The sequence below is a fragment of the Dasypus novemcinctus genome, chromosome 9, assembly GCF_030445035.2.
Source record: "Dasypus novemcinctus isolate mDasNov1 chromosome 9, mDasNov1.1.hap2, whole genome shotgun sequence".
NCBI classification, from domain to species: Eukaryota; Metazoa; Chordata; class Mammalia; order Cingulata; family Dasypodidae; genus Dasypus; species Dasypus novemcinctus.
In genome coordinates, this window is record NC_080681.1 from 78,311,638 (window position 1) to 78,331,016 (window position 19,379).

Here is a 19,379-nt window from a genome sequence, read left to right on the forward strand (position 1 = left end):
GCCGTCTACCAGTCCCTATAACTCGCCAGTTTTTGTCATCAACAAAAAGAACACAAGTAAGTTTCGCCTCCTCCATGACCTTCGAGAAATTAACAAGCATATTAAGCCAATGGGGTCACCTCAGCCTGGTTGCCCGCATCCCACTGCAGTCCCCCAGCATTTTTATGCAGCCACTATTGACATCAAAGATTGCTTTTTCTCCATTCCTCTTCACCCGCGAGACTGTCCACGGTTTGCGTTTACAGTCCCGCGTACCAACAATCAAGGAGCAGCACTCCGATTCCAATGGCGAGTACTACCACAAGGCATGCGGAACAGTCCAACTATATGTCAGCTCTATGTCAATCATGCCATTGAGCCGCTACGCTCTAAGTTCCATCCAGAGCACACATACATCATCCACTATATGGATGACCTTCTTTTAGCAGCAAGTTCTAACACACTTCTCAATGATTTACTTTCTGCAGTTATGACGAACCTCTCAAGTCTTGGATTAATAGTGCAACCTGACAATGTCAACCCCCAGCCACCTTTCCAGTTCTTAGGCTTTCATTTTCATCAATAGATTCGGCCCACCAGCCCGCAAATCCATGTTTCTGATCACATGACGCTGACTGAGCTCCAACGGCTTTGCGGACAAATCAATTGGCTTCGATCAGCACTCCCCATCACAACAGTGCAAATGCAACCCCTTTTCGAGCTCCTGCAGACTAAGTGCAGTCCATCCGCTGCAGTCGTTCGCCCCATCACCATCACCCCAGCTGCCAAAGAAGCCATCCAACAAGTAAATGCTGCACTCCAGCAATGCCGCCTAGAGCGATTCTCTCCTGATCTCCCAATCCTTGCCTTAGTTTTGCCAACACCAGTCACCCCAACGGGTCTCCTATGGCAAGATGGTCCTCTTCTCTTTCTACACACGTCAAAAAGTAAACTCCCAAAAATCTGCCCATTTACAAGGGCTTGGATCACATTAGCCACTGACTTAGTACTTCTCTCCATACAAACGTACGGCGTCCCGCAACACACCATTGTTTGGCCCTTTGATGCAAAAGAAGTTACTTCCCTTATCATGAATAATGCTCAAATGCAGAGCCTGATAGAGTTCTTTCGTGGCTCCTTCGACAACCACTATCCTCATCATCCACTGCTGCAAGGTGTATCTCAATTAGCATTTTTCAACCCGTTCCGTCCGCTGCCCGCAAGAAAGCCAATCCCCTTTGCCATCACTGCTTTCACTGATGCCTCAAAAAGGGGCTTCGCTGCTGTCATATATGTGCCAGGAAAGCTTGAGCCACGACAGTTGATGTTTGCCAATCACCTTTCTGTTCAAGTGGGTGAACTCTTAGCTGTCGCTGCAGTCCTCAATCTTTACCCAGACCAGCCTCTCAACATCTTTACAGACAGCTTGTACACCTTACAGGTATGTCGCAGCCTCCCACTTGCTACCTTTCTACCCAGCGACTCATCTATAGACCAAGCACTCGCCTTTGTACAGCGACTGCTTGAAGAAAGGCAACAACCCTGGTTCATCGCTCATATCAGAAGTCACTCTGGCCTGCCAGGACCACTGACTCAAGGAAATGCCCTTGCTGACGCCTTAGCGTCCGGCCGCCATGTATACCCAGCTGCCATTCGAGAAGATTCCATTGACAAAACAAGACTAGGAGACTTCGTCAACCAAGCCAAACTTTTACACTCTCAATTCCACTTCTCTGCGCGATCTATCCAGAGGCTCTTTCCAGACCTCCCCATCGAAACATGCAAACATCTTGTGCGTTCCTGCCGAACATGCGCACCTTTGCTACCCCTTGGACCCTTGCAGCCCCGCGGAGCTAATCCCCGCGGCCTGCGGCCTAACTCCCGCTGGCAGCTAGACGTCACCCATGTTAGTGCTTTTGGGCGCCTTAAATATCTTCATGTTGCAGTTGATACCTTCTCGCACCTATGCTATGCCGTGCCCCTCACAGGAGAGAGTGCCAAACATTGCATCAAAGCGCTTCGGCAAGCCATTCTATTCATGGGAATTCCCTGGGATCTCAAAACCGACAATGGACCAGCCTATCGCAGTGCCACCTTTGCCAGCTTTGTGCAGATGTACCACATCACACATCATTTTGGCATCCCCTACAACCCGCAAGGGCAAGGAATTATTGAGCGTACTCACCAGCAGCTCAAGCTACTCATTCAAAAGGAAAAAGCTTCCTCTCCCCACAAGGCCCCTGCCGACGTCATTACTGCCTGCCTTATCCATCACAATCTCCTGACCTTCGAAGACAAAGGACTCTCCCCAACCCATAAACATTGGGGACCCATGTGGCAACCTTCGCAAGTTCCCCTTGTTCATTGGAAAGACCCCGCCACAAACCTTTGGCAAGATCCAGCTCCCTTGCTAGCACAGGGGAGAGGTTTTGCTTGTGTCTTCCCAGACTCCGAGCCACAACCGCTCTGGGTTCCTGGGCGCTACATCCGGCCTGCCACCGACCCCAAAGTTCCACCAAATGATGAACACACTATGCCCTCCGTAAGAGACAACATTGACTGCGGAGGCCCAGATGTCGCCCCATTCGCTCAAATCCAGCACCAACCAGCCCCTCCCTGAAATGTTTATATTAGATAAGTGCTCTCTCCGAGTTTCCTTCTGCTGATTGTCCCTCCCCTATGAGGGCTCTCTTCTCCTTTCTTTGTCTTTACAGATTCCCCAAAAGGACTCACCTCTGCACAGTCTACAAGAAGAGCCTTATTGCCGCCTCTACAACCTGCTGCTGACAAGTGCCTAACCTCCACCGAAACGTGCCTTACAACTTATCAGAGAAGAACTCTCAGTGCAGATGCTCTTCCCACTCCCCTCGCACCCTCACCCACTTTTATACTTCTTTTTTATAGTCTTCATTTTTTTAACAATCTTTTCAGCTGTCTGTCTCGCGGCTACAGCCCCAGCAGATTGGAACCTCCGCCAACGCTTTCTCCTTGCTGTCGCCTTTCTACTTCTAATTGGCGTTTTCACCTCCCTCGTCGCCCTCCTCCCATGACCACCATGCGCCCCCAAGTAAATTCACTCGAGCCTACCTCTCCAACACCACCGTCCGTGAGAACCACACCAGCTCCTTCTCGCCGCGAACGACGTCGACAACGCTTCCTTGCCCGCCGCCTAAGCCGTCTTTCCCTTGAAGATGATGACCCCATCGAGCGCCAAGTTCTCCAGCTCCTCCGACAGGCCCGCTCTGTTCACACCCCCGCCTCCTGTTCCCCTACCCTTCCCTACCTCATCCATCTCCTCATTCTCATGTTGTCTCTAGCCTCCTCTGCCCAAAGCTCCTCATCCCATCAGCCATTCAACTGGACCTTGCAGACATTCCCGGAAAAACGCATTCTCGCTTATAATGTTACTAGTGTCGCTCCCTCCTTTCTCACACACGTCTGCCCTCTTGCTGGAATTTCCTTCCGTCCCGAATGCCAAGTAAGCAACATCAGAAAAGCGAAAGTAGGCCACCACTCCTCCTCATCCTGTCGAGGCGGGAATACAGCATGCCTGCTTTCTCGAAACAACCGTCTCCTTGGCCCTCAATTCAACCCTGTGTCTGGTTTTTACATCTGTCCTGCTAGTGCTCGAGGTTGTCATGACCCATCACACTTCTACTGCCCCTCTTGGGGATGTGTGACCATGGCCCATGGATGGTCCGGCGCCCCCAACAGAGACCCGTATCTCTCTCTCCAAGTAGCCAACAATTCCCGTTGGGACTTCATTTGGCTGACAGTAAAAAACCCAAACGACGATACACGGCTGGCCGCTCGCCCCTATGGACTCCGGTTGTATATGAGCAACTATGATCGTGGCGCTTTGTTTGAAATCCAAAAGCGTGTTGTCTCCACCCCACCCTCTGCTATTGGTCCCAACCACATCCTTAACCCTCCTCCCTCACCCACTGTTCACCTTCTTCCGTCCTCATCTACCCCCCTCAAAATCTCTTCCACCTCGGCCGCCGTCGTCCCTTCTACAAGCCCCACTTCCCCCCCCCCCACTTCAGGTATACAACCACATCCTCTCATCCCCTCTAGTCCCTACTTCAAACTCCTAAACGCCTCCTATTCCTCTCTCAATGCCTCCCACCCCAACCTCACTCGCTCTTGCTGGTTGTGTCTTTCCCCCAGCCTCCCCCTCTATGATCCACTAGCTATCCCTTCACCACTCTTTACTTCCTCCACCGACGATTCCCCCTCTTCCTGCAATTGGAATCAATCTACTCATGTCCCACTCACTTTTACGCACATCTCTTCCAAAGGTTTATGCACTCACCCCCGTTCCTCCCACACTCCTAGCCTTACTGCCTGTACCAACTATACCTCCCCAAACATCTCTGCCAAATACTTAGTTGCCCTAAACACCACCCAATGGCTCTGCTCTTCCACCGGACTTACCCCATGCTTATCTGTTGCCACACTTAACAAGACCAAAGAAACGTGTGTTCTCATCCTCCTCACGCCTCGAGTCATCTATCACACTCCTCTACATTTCTTTGAAGCCTTTGACCACACTCAAGAAGCTATTTACCTCCACAAACGTGAACCTATTACTGCTGTACTCACTGTCACTTCCCTCCTAGCTACAGCTGGAGCTGCCACTGGTGTTGCAGCCCTAGCCACACAAGCCTCCACCCTCCAAAACCTCAGACAAGCAGTAGACTCTGATATCATCTACCTCCGAGATGCAGTCAAATATCTTAAAGACTCCCTCAATTCCCTTTCAGAAGTTGTCCTGCAAAACCGCCGAGGCCTTGACCTCCTCCTCCTCAAAGAAGGTGGCCTATGTGCAGCTCTGGGAGAAGAATGCTGTGTCTATGCCAACTATACCGGTTTAGTAGACTCCAGCTTAAAAGAACTTGAAAAAGGTCTCAACCAACGCCGACTTGAACGAGCCCAAACTGCTGGTTCCTGGGGCTTCCTGCAGCCCCTCCTCCCCTATCTCCTCCCGCTAATAACCCCAGTTCTGCTCATCGTCCTAGGTCTCACCGTTGGTCCTTGGGCCATTCGACGAATCATCCGCCTTGCCAAAGATCACGCTGACAGTGTATTTTCCTCGTTTGTTCAAATCCATTACCACCGTCTTGCTACCTCTGATCTCGCTCCTCAATCTCGCCCTTGTCCTCGCCCCCCTTCCCACCGTACTTCCCGCCTGTGAAGCTGCTTGCTGTGAAACTCCCTGACCTTAGCCGCCGGCACGGGTTTGTTTCCCTTGGCGTAAAGGGCTTGGGTACACCCTCCGCCCCCCTTTATTGCTATACGTCTGAGAGTCCTTCGTGGTTAAGCCAGCCACAGCGCTATCCACCCCAAAAAAGCGTGCGCAACATCATGTTAGATATTTCGTCTAGCACCGGCACGCACCGACCCTAAGGGCTATGCATACATTCTGGCCAAATGATATGTCATTTGCCCATCGCCAGTCAATTCTACCCCCTTTTTCTCTCACCCTCCACAGCCCATCCCCCTACTCTCTCACGCCCCTTTTTTTTTATAAAACAAAAGGAGCAATTGTTGCTGCCTCCCTTCACCCCTCCTCCTAGCCTTTGTTAGCTCCCTTTTCCAGCCGTTGCTATCCTTCACCGCCTACCTCATAGCTGCCTGCACAGCTCCGCCTATCCACTACCGCCCCGTAGTTCATCCGCCCCCGCTCCTACCCCTCCCTTGACCCGACCTTATATAATCAAGTGTATTTCCGCAATAAAGTGGACTAGCTCACTCTCACAGGCTGTCTCCGTGGTTTTTACCGCGCGTCCCCCACACCTGGAGAACCTAGGCCTACGCGCTGGCCTAGGGGCTCACTGCCGAGCCGTGGAAGCCCGCCCGGTCCTCGTGGGTTGCTAACTCAAAGTAGCAAGCTCAAAATAGCAAGCCCACAATGGAGCCTATATTGCAGGGTGGCTGTGAGGCTTAAATGAAGTTACTTGTGTGGAATTCCCAGCATGGTCTGGCACACAGCAGATGCTCCAAAAAGTATTGGTTTATTTAGTAGCTGCTCAAACGATGTTGGTTTATTTGGCCCAACTGCCCCAAAATAATGGACAGATGGGAAAGAACCCAGTTTTCATTCTGGACCACAGCCTTTCGATTAGTCTGTGCTAAGGATGGCCGCCTTAAAACCAAACCCATTTATGGCTGTTTCACTTTATGTTTTTTTACTAAATTGTTTACTTTGCCACTTAATTTTAAGTGAAAGGGCATTTTCAATTGCCCTCATTTGCCAAGGTGCCCTTCTGTCTGCTTGCAGGAGGTGGTACTCATTAACTAATGGGCCCACAGGGTAAAAAAAAAAGAAAGAAAGAAAAGATAAACTGCTGCTGGCTTGCCCTTCTGCCTGCCCCATCTCTGGGGAAACCCGGAACGCCCTTAAGGAGGTCACAGGTTCCTTGGGAAGCCACATGGCCTGATTAAAATAATAGTTGCCAATATAAGCAGCTCAAGTATGACGGTATAAGTGGCTCCACTTCCTCAGCGCTTCAGGGTCCTCTGGCTCAACGCCCCTCCTTCAGGTAAAACCAGGCTCTCAGGAATGAGACACACTGAGATCCAAATACCTGGCCACAGCTTGAAGTGTCTATTACCTGCCCCAAGACACCAGAAGTTTATTGACGACAAAGGCAGCAGCTTATATTTGTATCATGTTCAGACAGCTTTGCTCACCATTAGCTCATCAGAGTTTCATGGCAGCCAAGCAGAGATTCTCATCCGCGCTTTGTAGCTGAGAAAGAACATGGAGACCTGGAGAGGAGCCGTGACCTGCCTCCCCAGCTTGAACCATGAGTTCCTTAGAGGCAGGGACTGTGTTCATCTTTATATCCTTAGGTCCCGCACAGGGCAGGGCACAGAGCAGATGCTTGTTAAAATTTGCTGGGTGAGTGATTTTGTGAGAAAGGTGTGGCCATCCCCATTGAGTGGTGCAGAAACGGGCTTGGAAGGTGTCTTGCCCAAGGTCAACTGGCCAGCACAGTGATGGCCTCGGACTCACACCTCGGTCTGAAACTCTAAAGTCTGCATTTTCCCCGACATGCCTCCTGCCTCCCTGTTCTTTATTTGGATAAACCCATGGTATGTGCAGGGAAAGGACAGTCAGCTGATTTGTGCTGTAGATCCCAGAGCCCCTAGAAACAGGGGACATTGGCTCTTTGCATTTTAATTCTTGGGTTCAGGCCATACCCACCGTCCAGGTGACAGGAACAAGTATGGTGGGGAAGGAGAAGGGAGGAGGAGGGACAGCCTGAATAAGGGATGGCAAAGCCCGGAGGCAACTAACTGGTCTGTGTTAGTGTAGGGACAGGGACATCTCAGTGGCTTGAGGTGGAAACTCCGGGTTCTGGAAAGGGTTAAACCTATCTTGTCTGCTTTCAGGAGAAATTGGTTAGGAGACAGTTCGTAGTTTGGGCTATTAGAGGAAATGAAGGCTGGCTCCTCTAGGACCTGTTAGTCCAAGTATGATCTGTGAGCAGCAGCCGTGTGCCATCTGGGGAGAGTGGAAGGAGTGCGGAATCCCTGGCCACCCAGGCCCTCCTGAGGCGGCATCCCCCGGAGCTCTGAGAAGCGCTGCCCGGGACAGTTAGCTTTGGCGGACCTTCAGCTGCCCAGCTGTGATGACATCAAGGATTTGTTTTCTCTTCCCAGCCATGGAGACCACAGATGGCTTTGTCAGCGCTGAAGTTCTCTTTCTTTAACTGATGGCTGCTGCCCTCACAAAGGAGTATTTGACAAAGAAATACTTTGTGCTTGTATTTGCTCTCCTGTTCCCTAGGCTTTTTTTTTTCAACTTTCATCACGGAAATTTTTGAATATACATGAAAGTAGAAAGAATAGTATAAGGAACCTCCATGTACCTGTTACCTTAGTTTACTATTTTTCAATGCCCCAAAGTCTTAGTGAGGACAGAAGCTGCCAGTTAAATGAGCACAGCATTAAGTTGAAAGAAATTCTCAAAGCTTAGGGTGGCATAAAAATTATGTGAGATGTTTATTAAACATTTATTTTATTTATTAAACATTTATTATTATTTATTAAACATGTTTATTAAACATTTATAAATCATTAAATAGTATTTCTTACTATTCTCCCCCAAGATGCAATAGGCTTGGGGTGGGACCCTGGAATAAGCATTCTTAAAAACTTTTTTATTTTGAAATACTTTGAAACTTACAAGACAGGTACAAAAAATAACATGAGCCCCATATGGAGAATTCCAACCTAGCCCTATCCCGCCAAACATCCAGATCCACCAATTTTAATATTTTTTGCTACATTTGCTGCATTATTCTATCAGTCCATTTATCTATCCATCTATTTGTCAGTCTATTAATAATCCATTTTTCTGAACACTTGAGTGTAGGTTATATGTATCATGTTCCTTGAACACTTAATACTGTCATAGACTAAGAACAAGGATATTTACTTATGTGATTACCTTATGTGCAATTATCAAGTTCAAGAAATGTAATACTGACAAAAAGCTAATAGTCTATATTCCAAAATTTTCATATGTCCCAAAAATGTTCTTTGAGGTCTTTTTTTTTTTTTTTAATTTATTTATTTATTTAATTTCCCCCCCTCCCCTGGTTGTCTGTTCTTGGTGTCTATTTGCTGCGTGTTGTTTCTTTGTCCGCTTCTGTTGTTGTCAGCAGCGCGGGAAGTGTGGGCAGCGCCATTCCTGGGCAGGCTTCACTTTCTTTTCACGCTGGGCGGCTCTCCTCACGGGCGCACTCCTTGCGCGTGGGGCTCCCCAACGCGGGGGACACCCTTGCGTGGCACGGCACTCCTTGCGCGCATCAGCACTGCGCATGGCCAGCTCCACACGGGTCAAGGAGGCCCGGGGTTTGAACCGCGGACCTCCCATATAGTAGACGGACGCCCTAACCACTGGGCCAAAGTCCTTTCTCCTCCAATATTAGATCCTGCCCATTATTATGTATTGCATTTAATTGTCATTGTCTCTTTAGTTGCTCATTCTTTTTATTAAATTGTGGTGTAGATATACCACAAAAACTTCCTCATCCCTGCCACTCTCACGCATACCATTCAGTAGAATTTCTCATATTTATACTGTTGCTGTACCCTCACCACCCTGCATTGCTAAAACTTTCCTATCTCACAAACAGAAAACCTACACTAGGTATTCTTAACAAGAGGTCTGTGAGCTTGAATTGAAATTCAAAAAAACACTATTCTTATGGGGACATGTGGTATGGGTGTGGTATATTTATTAAATAATACACAGTACAGTGTGGACTTAGCAAGGGGTCCGTGGTTTTCACCTGACTGGCAAAGGGGTCCATGGAACAGAAAAGGTTAAGAACCCCTACCCTTCACCCATTATGCATTAATTCCTCATTTCCCCTCTCCCCCACCCCTGGCAACCTATATTCTGGTTTCTTTCTCTATGAGCATATATATTCTCCAATATATAGTTTGTAGTTACCATGGAGCTTAAACTTAGCATCCTAAATCTGTAACACATTAATTTGCTTAGATACCAACTTAACTTTAATGTTATAAACAAACTATGCTTTCCTATAACCCTCTGTCCCCCACCCTTTATGCAATTCTTTTCACAGATTGTATGTTTACACATTATGAGTTCAAAAACCCCTGACTTATCATTACTTTTTGTGCATTTTCCTTTTGGATTCTGTAGGATGTAAAAAGTGGAGTTACAAACCCAAAATACAATAGTACTGGCATTTATTTTAACCCATGTTGTTACCCTTGCTGGAGATCCTTATTTCTTCATGTAGTGTTGTTTCCTTTAACTGGCAGAATTCTCTACAGCAGCTCTTGTAGGGCTAGTCTAATGGTAACAAACTCCCTCAGCTTTTGTTTATCTGGGAATGTCTTAATCTCTCCTTTATTTTGGAAAGATAGTTTTACTGTTTTGGTTGGCTTTTTTTTTTTCTTTCAGCACTTTAAATATGTCATCCTACTGCTGTCTTACCTCCATGGTTTCTGATGAGAAGTGGCACTTAATCTTATGGAAGCTTCCTTGTATGTGACATGCTACTTCTTTCTTGCAACTTTCAGAATTCTCTATTTTTGGCCTTCAACAGTTTGACTGTAATGTATCATGGTGTGGATCTATTTGAGTTTACCCTTTTTTGAGTTCATTCTCTGCTCATTTCTCTCTTTCTTCTTCTGGAATTCCCACAATGTGTATATTTGTACAATTAATGGTGTCCACAGGTTCCTCTGGCTCTGCTAACTTTTCTTTATTATTTCTTCTTTCTTCTCTTCAGACTTGATGATTTCAATTGTCTTATCTTCAAGTTCAGTGATTCTTTCTTCTGTCAGTGCCAATCTTCTGTTGAACCCCCCTAGGGGATTTTTAATTTCTGTTATTGTGGTCTTCAGCTCTGTTTGGTTCCTTTTCATAATTTCCATCTCTCTATTGATATACTCTTTGTGTTAATCTAACACTTCTATAATTTCCTTTAGCTCTTTGAGCATTTTTAAGACCTGTTTTTACTTTCCTTGGCTGCTCAAGCAAATACTAAAAAAAAAAATGTGTCAGGTTAAACAATGGGAATTTGTTCATGGTTCTGAGGTTAAAAGAAAGTCCAAATAAAGACAATGCTTTCTTTCTGGAGACCAGAATTCTGGAGATGGCAGCTGGCAATCCTTGGCTCCTCTGTCGCAAGGTGTGGCAGTTTGATATTATTGATGGATTCCAAAAAGGAATATTGATTATGTTTGTAAACGGTCTATTTCTCTGGGCTAGTGATACCCTTAGATTGTATTGGATTCAGAAGTTTCATTTTTATTTGATTAAATAATGATTAAGGCTTTGATTGGGTCACATCAGTAGGACATTGAGTCCCTGCCCCCTTGGTGGGTGGGAACTCACAGAGAAGCTGCACTGCAGAGAAGGGAGGTTAGAGTTTTAATCCTGGAGCCCAGGAAGAGAGATGAGCCATTTGCCTGATAGTCTATAGCTGACATTGTGGAGAGACCAGAGCAGCTAAGCCTGGAGAGGAATGAGCCCTGGGAGAGAGATGAGATTTATCCCAGTCTAGCTAATATTGGGGACCACAGAGCCAAGAGAGGAACCCAGGAAGCCTGAACCCTTGGCAGATGTCGGCAGTCATCTTGCTCCAGCATGACTTTGGTGAGGGAAGTAACTTAGGCGTTATGGCCTGGTAACTGTAAACTCCTACCCCAAATAAATACCCTTTATAAAAGTGAACAGATTTCTGGTATTTTTCATCAGCACCGTTTTGGCTGACTAATACACAAGGCAAGGCACATAGTGGCATCTCCCTTCTCTTCTGGGTTCTGTCAGTATCCAGTATCTTGCTTCTTGTGTTTTTCCGTCTCACTGTCTGAACTTCACTCCACTCATAAAGGACTCCAGTAATAGAATTAAGAGCCATACTGATTGAGGAGGACCACACTTTCTTAACTAAAGTAATCTTATCAAAATGTCCTACTTACAGTGGGTTTATACCCACAGGAATAGATTAAATTTAAAGACATGTTTTTCTGGGGTACATACAATTTCAAGCCACCACAGGATTAAAAAAAATTTTTTTTGTCTAAATATGAGAATGTTTTCTCCTGAATGATAAAATAACAAATCTATAATACTAATATAGGGTGTTAATAATTGGGTGGGTTGGGGGAAAATCCACCAAATGTAAGATATGGTGCATTACTATATTATTATAAACATTACTATATTTATTACTATAAATATTTTGATAATGTTCTTTCATAGTTTGTAACAAATGTTTTACAACAATGCAAGGTGTTGGTGGTGGGGAGAAGTATGGGAGCCTTGCATGATGAGATGCATATTTGTTTTGTAAATTCACAAATTTTACTATATGTTTATTATTTATGTATGTTCATGTATGAATGATATACTTCAATAAAATTTTATTTTTAAAAAAGTCTTTGGTATGTCACAGGTCTGGTCTTCCTCACTGATAGTTACCAATGCTTTAATCTCAATCTTCTCCTTTGCATCAGCCATTGCTTCCTGTTTCTTTTTATGTGTTGTAATCTTTTGTTGAAACCTGGACATTTTGATGTTTTAATGTTTTATCTTTGGAATTTAGATTCTGAGGAATCTGTTCCTTAAACTTGTATTCAGCTGATGCTATGACAGAGCTTTCCTTAAAAGCTAAGAACCAAGAGCTAATGAAATAAAAGAAGAAAACACCTTTCCTAGTCTTTGCACATTAACCTGTGCAAGTGTTCTCCTTTAAAGCTTACAATGAGTTTGGAAAAACAGCTTCAGGCCAAAGTGCAGGGGCCACTCTGAATCTTTTTGCATGTGTGTCTTTTCTTGGGCATGTACACAATTATGCAGATACGAATGTCCCCATTTTCCCTAGGAAATGGTTTCTTCCCAGTCCATGAGATCCTACTGCTTTTAGTCGCCTTTTTCTTGATTTAGCACTCATCCTGCTACTGCAGTCCTTTAACTGTTATCTGGAGCCTTGAGAGAGGTGTTTCTGCCAGTTCTCGCTGGTTGTTCAAAACTTCTGTTGGGGGGACAGAGCCGTAAAGCATCTCATTCTGCCATCTCAATCAGTGTGGGGCCTGAAATATGCATTTTCTTTTTTTTTTTTTTTTTATTAAAGATTTATTTATTTATTTAATTTCCCCCCCTCCCCTGGTTGTCTGTTCTCTGTGTCTATTGCTGCGTCTTGTTTCTTTGTCCGCTTCTGTTGTGGTCATCGGCACGGGAAGTGTGGGCGGCGCCATTCCTGGGCAGGCTGCTCTTTCTTTTCACGCTGGGCGGCTTTTCCTCACGGGCGCACTCCTTGCGCGTGGGGCTCCCCCACGCAGGGGACACACTTGCGTGGCACGGCACTTCTTGCGCGCATCAGCGCTGCTCATGGCCAGCTCCACACGGGTCAAGGAGGCCCGGGGTTTGAACCGCAGACCTCCCATATGGTAGACGGACGCCCTAACCACTGGGCCAAAGTCCGTTTCCCAAAATATGCATTTTCAACAGGTAGCCCAAGTGGTTCTGACACCAGGATTCTGGAAACCACACTGGAGAAAGCACTGCTGGACCAACTTTGCTTACAACACTCAGACAAGCCAGAAGGGTCAAATACTGGCCTCAACACTCATTCATTCACCCAACTTTTACTGAGCTCTGGCTCTGCAACATGGACTTTGCCAAGCACTGGGGTGACAGAGATGAATCAGATAGCATCTCTCCCACCTTGTGTGGAGATTCCACTCTGGCCACAAGTCTTGCCTTTTTCAGTCTCTGGCTAGAGACATGGGTCAATTTACTGAGCTTAATCCCCATGAAAATGGGTATTTATCAGTTTTGTAAAGTTCAAGGGGCTTAGACCAAGGTATAGAAGTTTTAGAAGGGGGACCTGTGTGCCCATTGTGAGGAAAGACTTTCTCATGAGCAGAGCTATACAGCAAAGGAACAAGATTTCCCGTGACACTATGAGGTTCCCATCACTGAAGATCGGTGACCACGTGTCAGCAGCTGTAGGAAGAATTTCTGCCCCAGGTGAAAGTTGCCCTAGATCAGCGGTTCTCAAATTGTGGCACCCAGCCTGGCAGCATCAGCATCAGCATCACCTGGTAACTTGTTAGAAAAGCAAATTCTTGGGCCCCCACCCCATATCTACTAAGTCAGAAACTTTGGGGGTGGGGTCCAGCCATCTATGTTTTAACAAGTCTTCCAGGTGATTCTAATGCACAACGAAGTTTGAGAACTGTGACTTAGACGACTTCATGTCCTTTTGAGCTTGGAGAGTCTTAGGATGTATTTCACTGATAGCTATATGATACTCATTTCACTTGTGACATTTTAGGTCTAAATTCCTTGTGGCTGTCCTGTTTATGCTTTCCCATGTAGGCCCTGTCCCTCCAGGCTTTCTGCTCTCTGTGCCCTGGTTAAAAAGCCCGGACTATGGAGTTAGCAAGTGGTGGGTAAACTAGCTCAGGGACTAGGAGATGGTTGGTGTTCCATGAATAACTGTTCTTTCCATCTCTCCCTGTCTCTTCCTCCCTCCACCCCAAACTTGGGAGGGGAGATGGAGGAAAGGGAGAGAAAAGAAGGGGTGGAGAAAGGAGGGAAGAGATTGAGGCAGGGAATCTTTTTGTACCTGATGCATGTGCTTCTTCAATGTAGATGATGAGAAAATCTGCTATGGAACTAAAGTCTTCAACAAGTCTCTTGAATTGGTCAAATTTGAAAAGAAATGAAGGTCAGGTGCAACTGCCAAAATTCAGCACCAGTGGCCTGTTACCTAAAATAGAAATAGAACCATCATAAACCAAGTGTTTACACACAGCATTTCTTTTGCAAACTCAACCTTTGTTCCTTTATTTCCCCTTCAGGATGTGTCTGGGACACAGTGGAGGTTGAAACCCAGTTTTCTTCTCTTTAAAGTGAGGAGATTTCATTAGGTGAGCTCACCAGACAGCCTGACGTCACTGGGTGGTAACTAAAATAATGATAAGAGGAGTCCATCTTGCACAATTTATAAGGCATGTACGCATCCATTCTCTCGTGTCATGTGATTAGTAAACTGCAAGGTAGGTATTTTGTTCCCTCCATTTTACAGACAAAGGTTTATTGCCTTGCTCAAGGTCACATAGCAGGTCAGTGGTGGAGTTAAAATTAACACTCTGGCTTCTGGGTTCTCAGTTTAGTGCTCTCTCCATTCAAAGTGCCTCACTTTCCTCACCTATGCATGGACATGGTAATTCTTACCTTATAGAATTCCTATGAAGATTAAATAAATTAATACAGATAAGGATTTAAAATGGTGCCTGGTCTCTAGTAGGTGCTTTATAAATGTAAGCTGTTGTAATTAGCTATTACCTCCTCCCTGAGCTATGAAATGAGGGACGCTTAGAGGAGGCTCCATAAAGGGGAATGGGAGCAGGACTGGCTACAAAATTTGTGGGGCCCATTGCAAAATAAAAAATGTGGGTTCCCTTGTTCAAAAAGTGGGGGAAAGTGCCATTAAAGCATTTTCTTATCTTCTGTGGTCTTTCTCTCTACCTGTCATGGAGGCTTTGAGTTGCTATTTAATGTCTCGCTCCCTTGGGCACAGAGACGCTCCCAGATCCCCGCAGTCACCAGGAGCCGCCCTCCCTCCAGCCTCCAGCACGACACACCACACCCCGCCAGGGGGCAGGCATTTTCTCTTTCCACCTCCCTATCCCCTCAACCCACAGAGTACTGCGACCGCTGTGCAGAAACATACTAGATACCTGGAATAGGGGTGGCAAGAGGCTTCTCCCTCCCAATCCCCCCAGCCACCTGTCAAATGCTCCATGGTGCTGGCAGTCCAGGATGGGACCGCCACCTCCATGCCCTGCTCTGAGATGCTGCAGGGTGCCCATGTCTGACCCCAGTCTTCACTATGTCCATGCCCAGGCCAGAGGATGGCAGCAGTCCCTGGGTTACTGGGTGGGGGGCAATAAGGAGAGGGTAGACCAGCCAAGTGCCAGTGGCGGGAGAGTGGGCTGTGGAGCTGGTGTCCCAGGGGAGGCAGGGAAACTGCAGGAGGCAGGACTTTGCATGAGCCAGGGCTTTAAGTCCCCAGGGCATGCTCTGCTGTCCCATTGGACTTCACAAACAAAACAGAGATTTAAAAATAAAATTATTAAGAATTTTAAGACAGCTACCACAGAGCATTAAACCCTAAACACGAGGCCTTCCTGAGGGCAGAACCCTGTGAGGTTCACTGGGTGGGAGCCTTCTGTAACTCCCCTGACTAGAGTAGCGGCTCCTCTGGGGAGCTGACAGCACCCTGTGGTTATTTATGGCCAGGCTGACATTGTTGAGCCCTTAGCCGGCATCTGTTAGGGCATGGCAGGCCTTGCACTGTGACGTGGCCTGTTGAAGTGTCTGCATCCCAGGACAGCTCATTGTAACTTGGAGAGCAGGGCCTGCTCCTCATTTATCCTCATATCGCCAGCATCGAGCAAACTCTCAGTGCTCAGGGCTCCAGCTGCTGTTGATTCTGGGGAACCCCAAATTCTTTCCATTTGAAGATCACCTGGCTACTTTACGGAGAAGGGACTGAGAATGTAAACGGGAGAAAACCAGTTAGGGGGCACTGGAGAATTCCACATGAGAGATAATGGGGGAAGCGGTTGTGGCTCAACTGATAGAGTATCCGCCTACCATATGGAGGGTCCAAGGGTTTGATTCTCAGGGCCTCCTGACCCGTGTGGAGCTGGCCCACGCGCAGTGCTGCCACGTGCAAGGAGTGCCCTGCCACGCAGGGGTGTCCCCCGCGTAGGGGAGCCGCACGCACAAGGAGTGCACCCTGCAAGGAGAGCTGCCCCGTGCAAAAAAAGCGCAGCCCACCCAGGAGTGGCGCCGCACACAGGGAGAGCTGAAGCAACAAGATGATGCAAAAAAAAGTGACACTGTTTATGGTGCTGCATGACAAGAATGCAAACGGACACAGAAGAACACCCAGCAAATGGACACAGAGCAGACAATGGGGGGGGGGGGGAAGGGGAGAGAAATAAATAAAATAAATCTTAAAAAAAAAAAGAGATAATGGGCGCCTGGACTCTAGGTGGGTGATGGAGGAGTGGAAAATGTAGAATTGACAGGGCTTGCTTGTTATTTATTTATTCACCACCTTGTTCTGCAAAGGGTTTAATTTTAAAATATTTACAATCGTAAAAAATTAACATAACTGGTTACATACTCGTCATGTTTCAGTGCACAAAGAAGAAGCGGGCCAGTTGTTTTGAAGATACAAAGGTCTCCCTATTCTCGGCTCACTAAGTTTTTACATAGGGTGTTCTAGGTAGCATTGAGTGGACCTCAATCCCTGCTGGTTGACTGCATGGTGATCCCTCACCCACGTCACAGCATTTTCCTGAGTTTAGCAGGGGATGCTCAGGGTCCAGACAGGCCCAGGTGACCAGTCATTTGCCTCCAATGACCCCAAGGAATCGCTGTTCAGCTAGGAACCCAGGAGGTAAAGAATCAGGACCAGCTCTAAATATTAGCTATTGGGATTTTTTTTTTTAATTGGGGAAAAAACCCAAAAGCTCTCAATAACCACAGTTTAGAACTCTGGTGGAAACAGAGCCATTTATTAATTAGTGATAGTGTGATTGGGTGCTGTGATCAGTATTGAGGGCAAAGATTAAACTTAGTGCCCTGCTTTCCTGGTAGCAGAGGGAGGAAGGATGGGTGCAAGGGGGTGACTGAGCTGAGACTTGGCTCCCTGCCCCTGTCCACAGGCCACGGGGCAGGGAACATCATTTCACAAGAATGTCAGGCAAGGACTGCCAATTCCACCTCATTTGTATAGATGGGGAAATAGTTCTGCAGTGGAGCTGGACTCGAACCCATCCCTCATGACTACCAGGCCAGTAAATTAACCCTACACCAGACTCTCTCAGCAGAGAAATCTCATTTATAATCACTAGACTATACTTTGTAAGTATACTTGGAGAGATTTTAGATCATTTTAAACAGCCATTTTCAGATTAACACTCAGTTACTCAGAAATAAATCATCCAGAACATACCAGCTATACGTTTGCTCTGTGAGTGTGTCTGAGAACATGTGCACATCATGTCCATGTCATGTCGGTTCAGAGGGTTGGACGTGGCTGAGAATTTCCCTGAGACTCTTTTGTCTCCTCCAGCATCCAGTAATGAAAAGTGCACCAGCTGAGAGTAGAAGGCACACATTCTAGGTCTACCAAGAACTCGCCATGTGGTTTTGAGAAAGTCTTTTGCCTCCCCTGGGCCTTAGCATTTGAAAAATGATCTGTAAAAAATCTTGCAGGTGTCCCAGGCTGTGGCTCCTAAGTAAGTTCAGAGTGTATGTCCAAAGCATACAACCTAGCTTTTTAGTGGCCCGGTGAGTTTCCAAAGCAGGTACAGGATGTTTTTCTGATATGCAGAACTGATCATGTTAACTTCCTTCTTGAAAACCCTTCCAGAACTTACCAATACCCTTGGGCTAAAGTTCATCTTCTTTGGTAAGACATGCAGGAGCTGTGGTCCCAGCTGATCTCCTCAGCTTCCTCTTTTACCCCTTCCTGCCTCCCACACCTACGCCTCTGCCCTGTCCCACCTGCTCCCCACTCTCTCCTTCCTCACCCACCCCGAGGCTTCATTCTCCCTAGTTAGCTCACTACCCTCTCCTCTAGGGAGCCTTCCCCTAACCACCATCCCACCCACCCTGGCTGAGAGGGGTCCCTCCCTCCAACGCCCAGTGCTTCTCTTTCTCACCACTGTCTCTTTTCCTGGGTTACAAGCTCTTTTGGGCACAGACAATTTACATTTATTTCTGTATCGCCAGTACCTATGATTTCAGAGGACTCCCGGTCAATGTGATAAAAGCCATTCCTATTCTATAAATGTATTTTTCTTTTGTCTCTGAGTGCCTCCCACCCCCATTCTTTGGTCTCAGCTGCAGCAGCAGAGAGCAGAGACAAAATGAGCCGTCTTTAAAATGTAGACTGGTCCCCTGAAAGTGGACACAGTGAATTCTGTGAATTGGCCTCGAGGCAAGCTGGCTTTCTTTGAATTGAAGATTAGGGTATTGACTTGCAGCAAATGAGCTGGGTTCTGTCACCGTGCTCTGCACACGGCAGTCACACAATAAAAGCTTCTTGTCATTCTCACAGCTCTTATTATCAGTGGTTGTTTCCAAACATTTATTGAATAAATAGAAGTCATTTGAGCACTGTGGTTTAAAACAGTGAGCCAAAAAACCACCCATGCTCTACCCTCTACTTGAAACACTCCTCTTTTCCCTTCTCAAGCTATAAAAATCTTATTCATTCTTCAAGACCTAGTTCCAAACCTACCTCTTCCAGGAAACTTTCTAAGCTTTGCAGGCAAAATTCATGCCTTTCTAGCTGTGCCCATTTTCCAGGATGGTAAGGATTTGTTAACTATATCCACATGCTCTGTGGGACCATAAAGCCCTTGAAGAACAAGCAAGATCTCACCTAACTTCCTGAGTCCCTGGCTTCTAGGTGAGAGCCCGGCACACTGTAGCTGCTCACGAATGTTGAATAAACGAGAGGAAGGAGACCTGATTCTAGGTTTGACTTGGTCACTCCCTGGTTCTGTTACCTCTGCTTCTCAGTTTTCTCCATTTTCCTTCTAAAATGAGAGGATCGGATGAGGCTAACATTTCCCAAAGAGTCTTCTTTGAAACCAAGATGATGATAATAGACACATTTCCTTGGGTGGAGAGTTTGGGGGTAGGGGGGAAAGTTTCTATGGAAAATTAGATCGTGCTGGGTTATAGTTTTTAAAAGTTTTCTTTGTTTGTTTAAACTTCAAGGCTTCTCGGAACCTTTTATATGTTGAAGTGCACAAAGAGTCTCCAGGAGGAGGCTATAGTATGTGCAGGGTTTCCCAAACTT

At 46.5% G+C, this 19,379-nt stretch overlaps 1 protein-coding gene across 1 annotated transcript in view; it reads right to left on the reverse strand.

Moving 5' to 3' along the window:
- The window catches only part of DIO1 (iodothyronine deiodinase 1), a 30,039-nt gene that overhangs the window by 8,906 nt on the left and 1,754 nt on the right, over positions 1-19,379 (reverse strand). Inside the window, exon 2 of the mRNA XM_058303537.2 lies at positions 14,112-14,255. Within this exon, the coding sequence (XP_058159520.1) occupies positions 14,112-14,255 (144 nt within the window). The remainder of the gene's footprint in view (positions 1-14,111; positions 14,256-19,379) is intronic.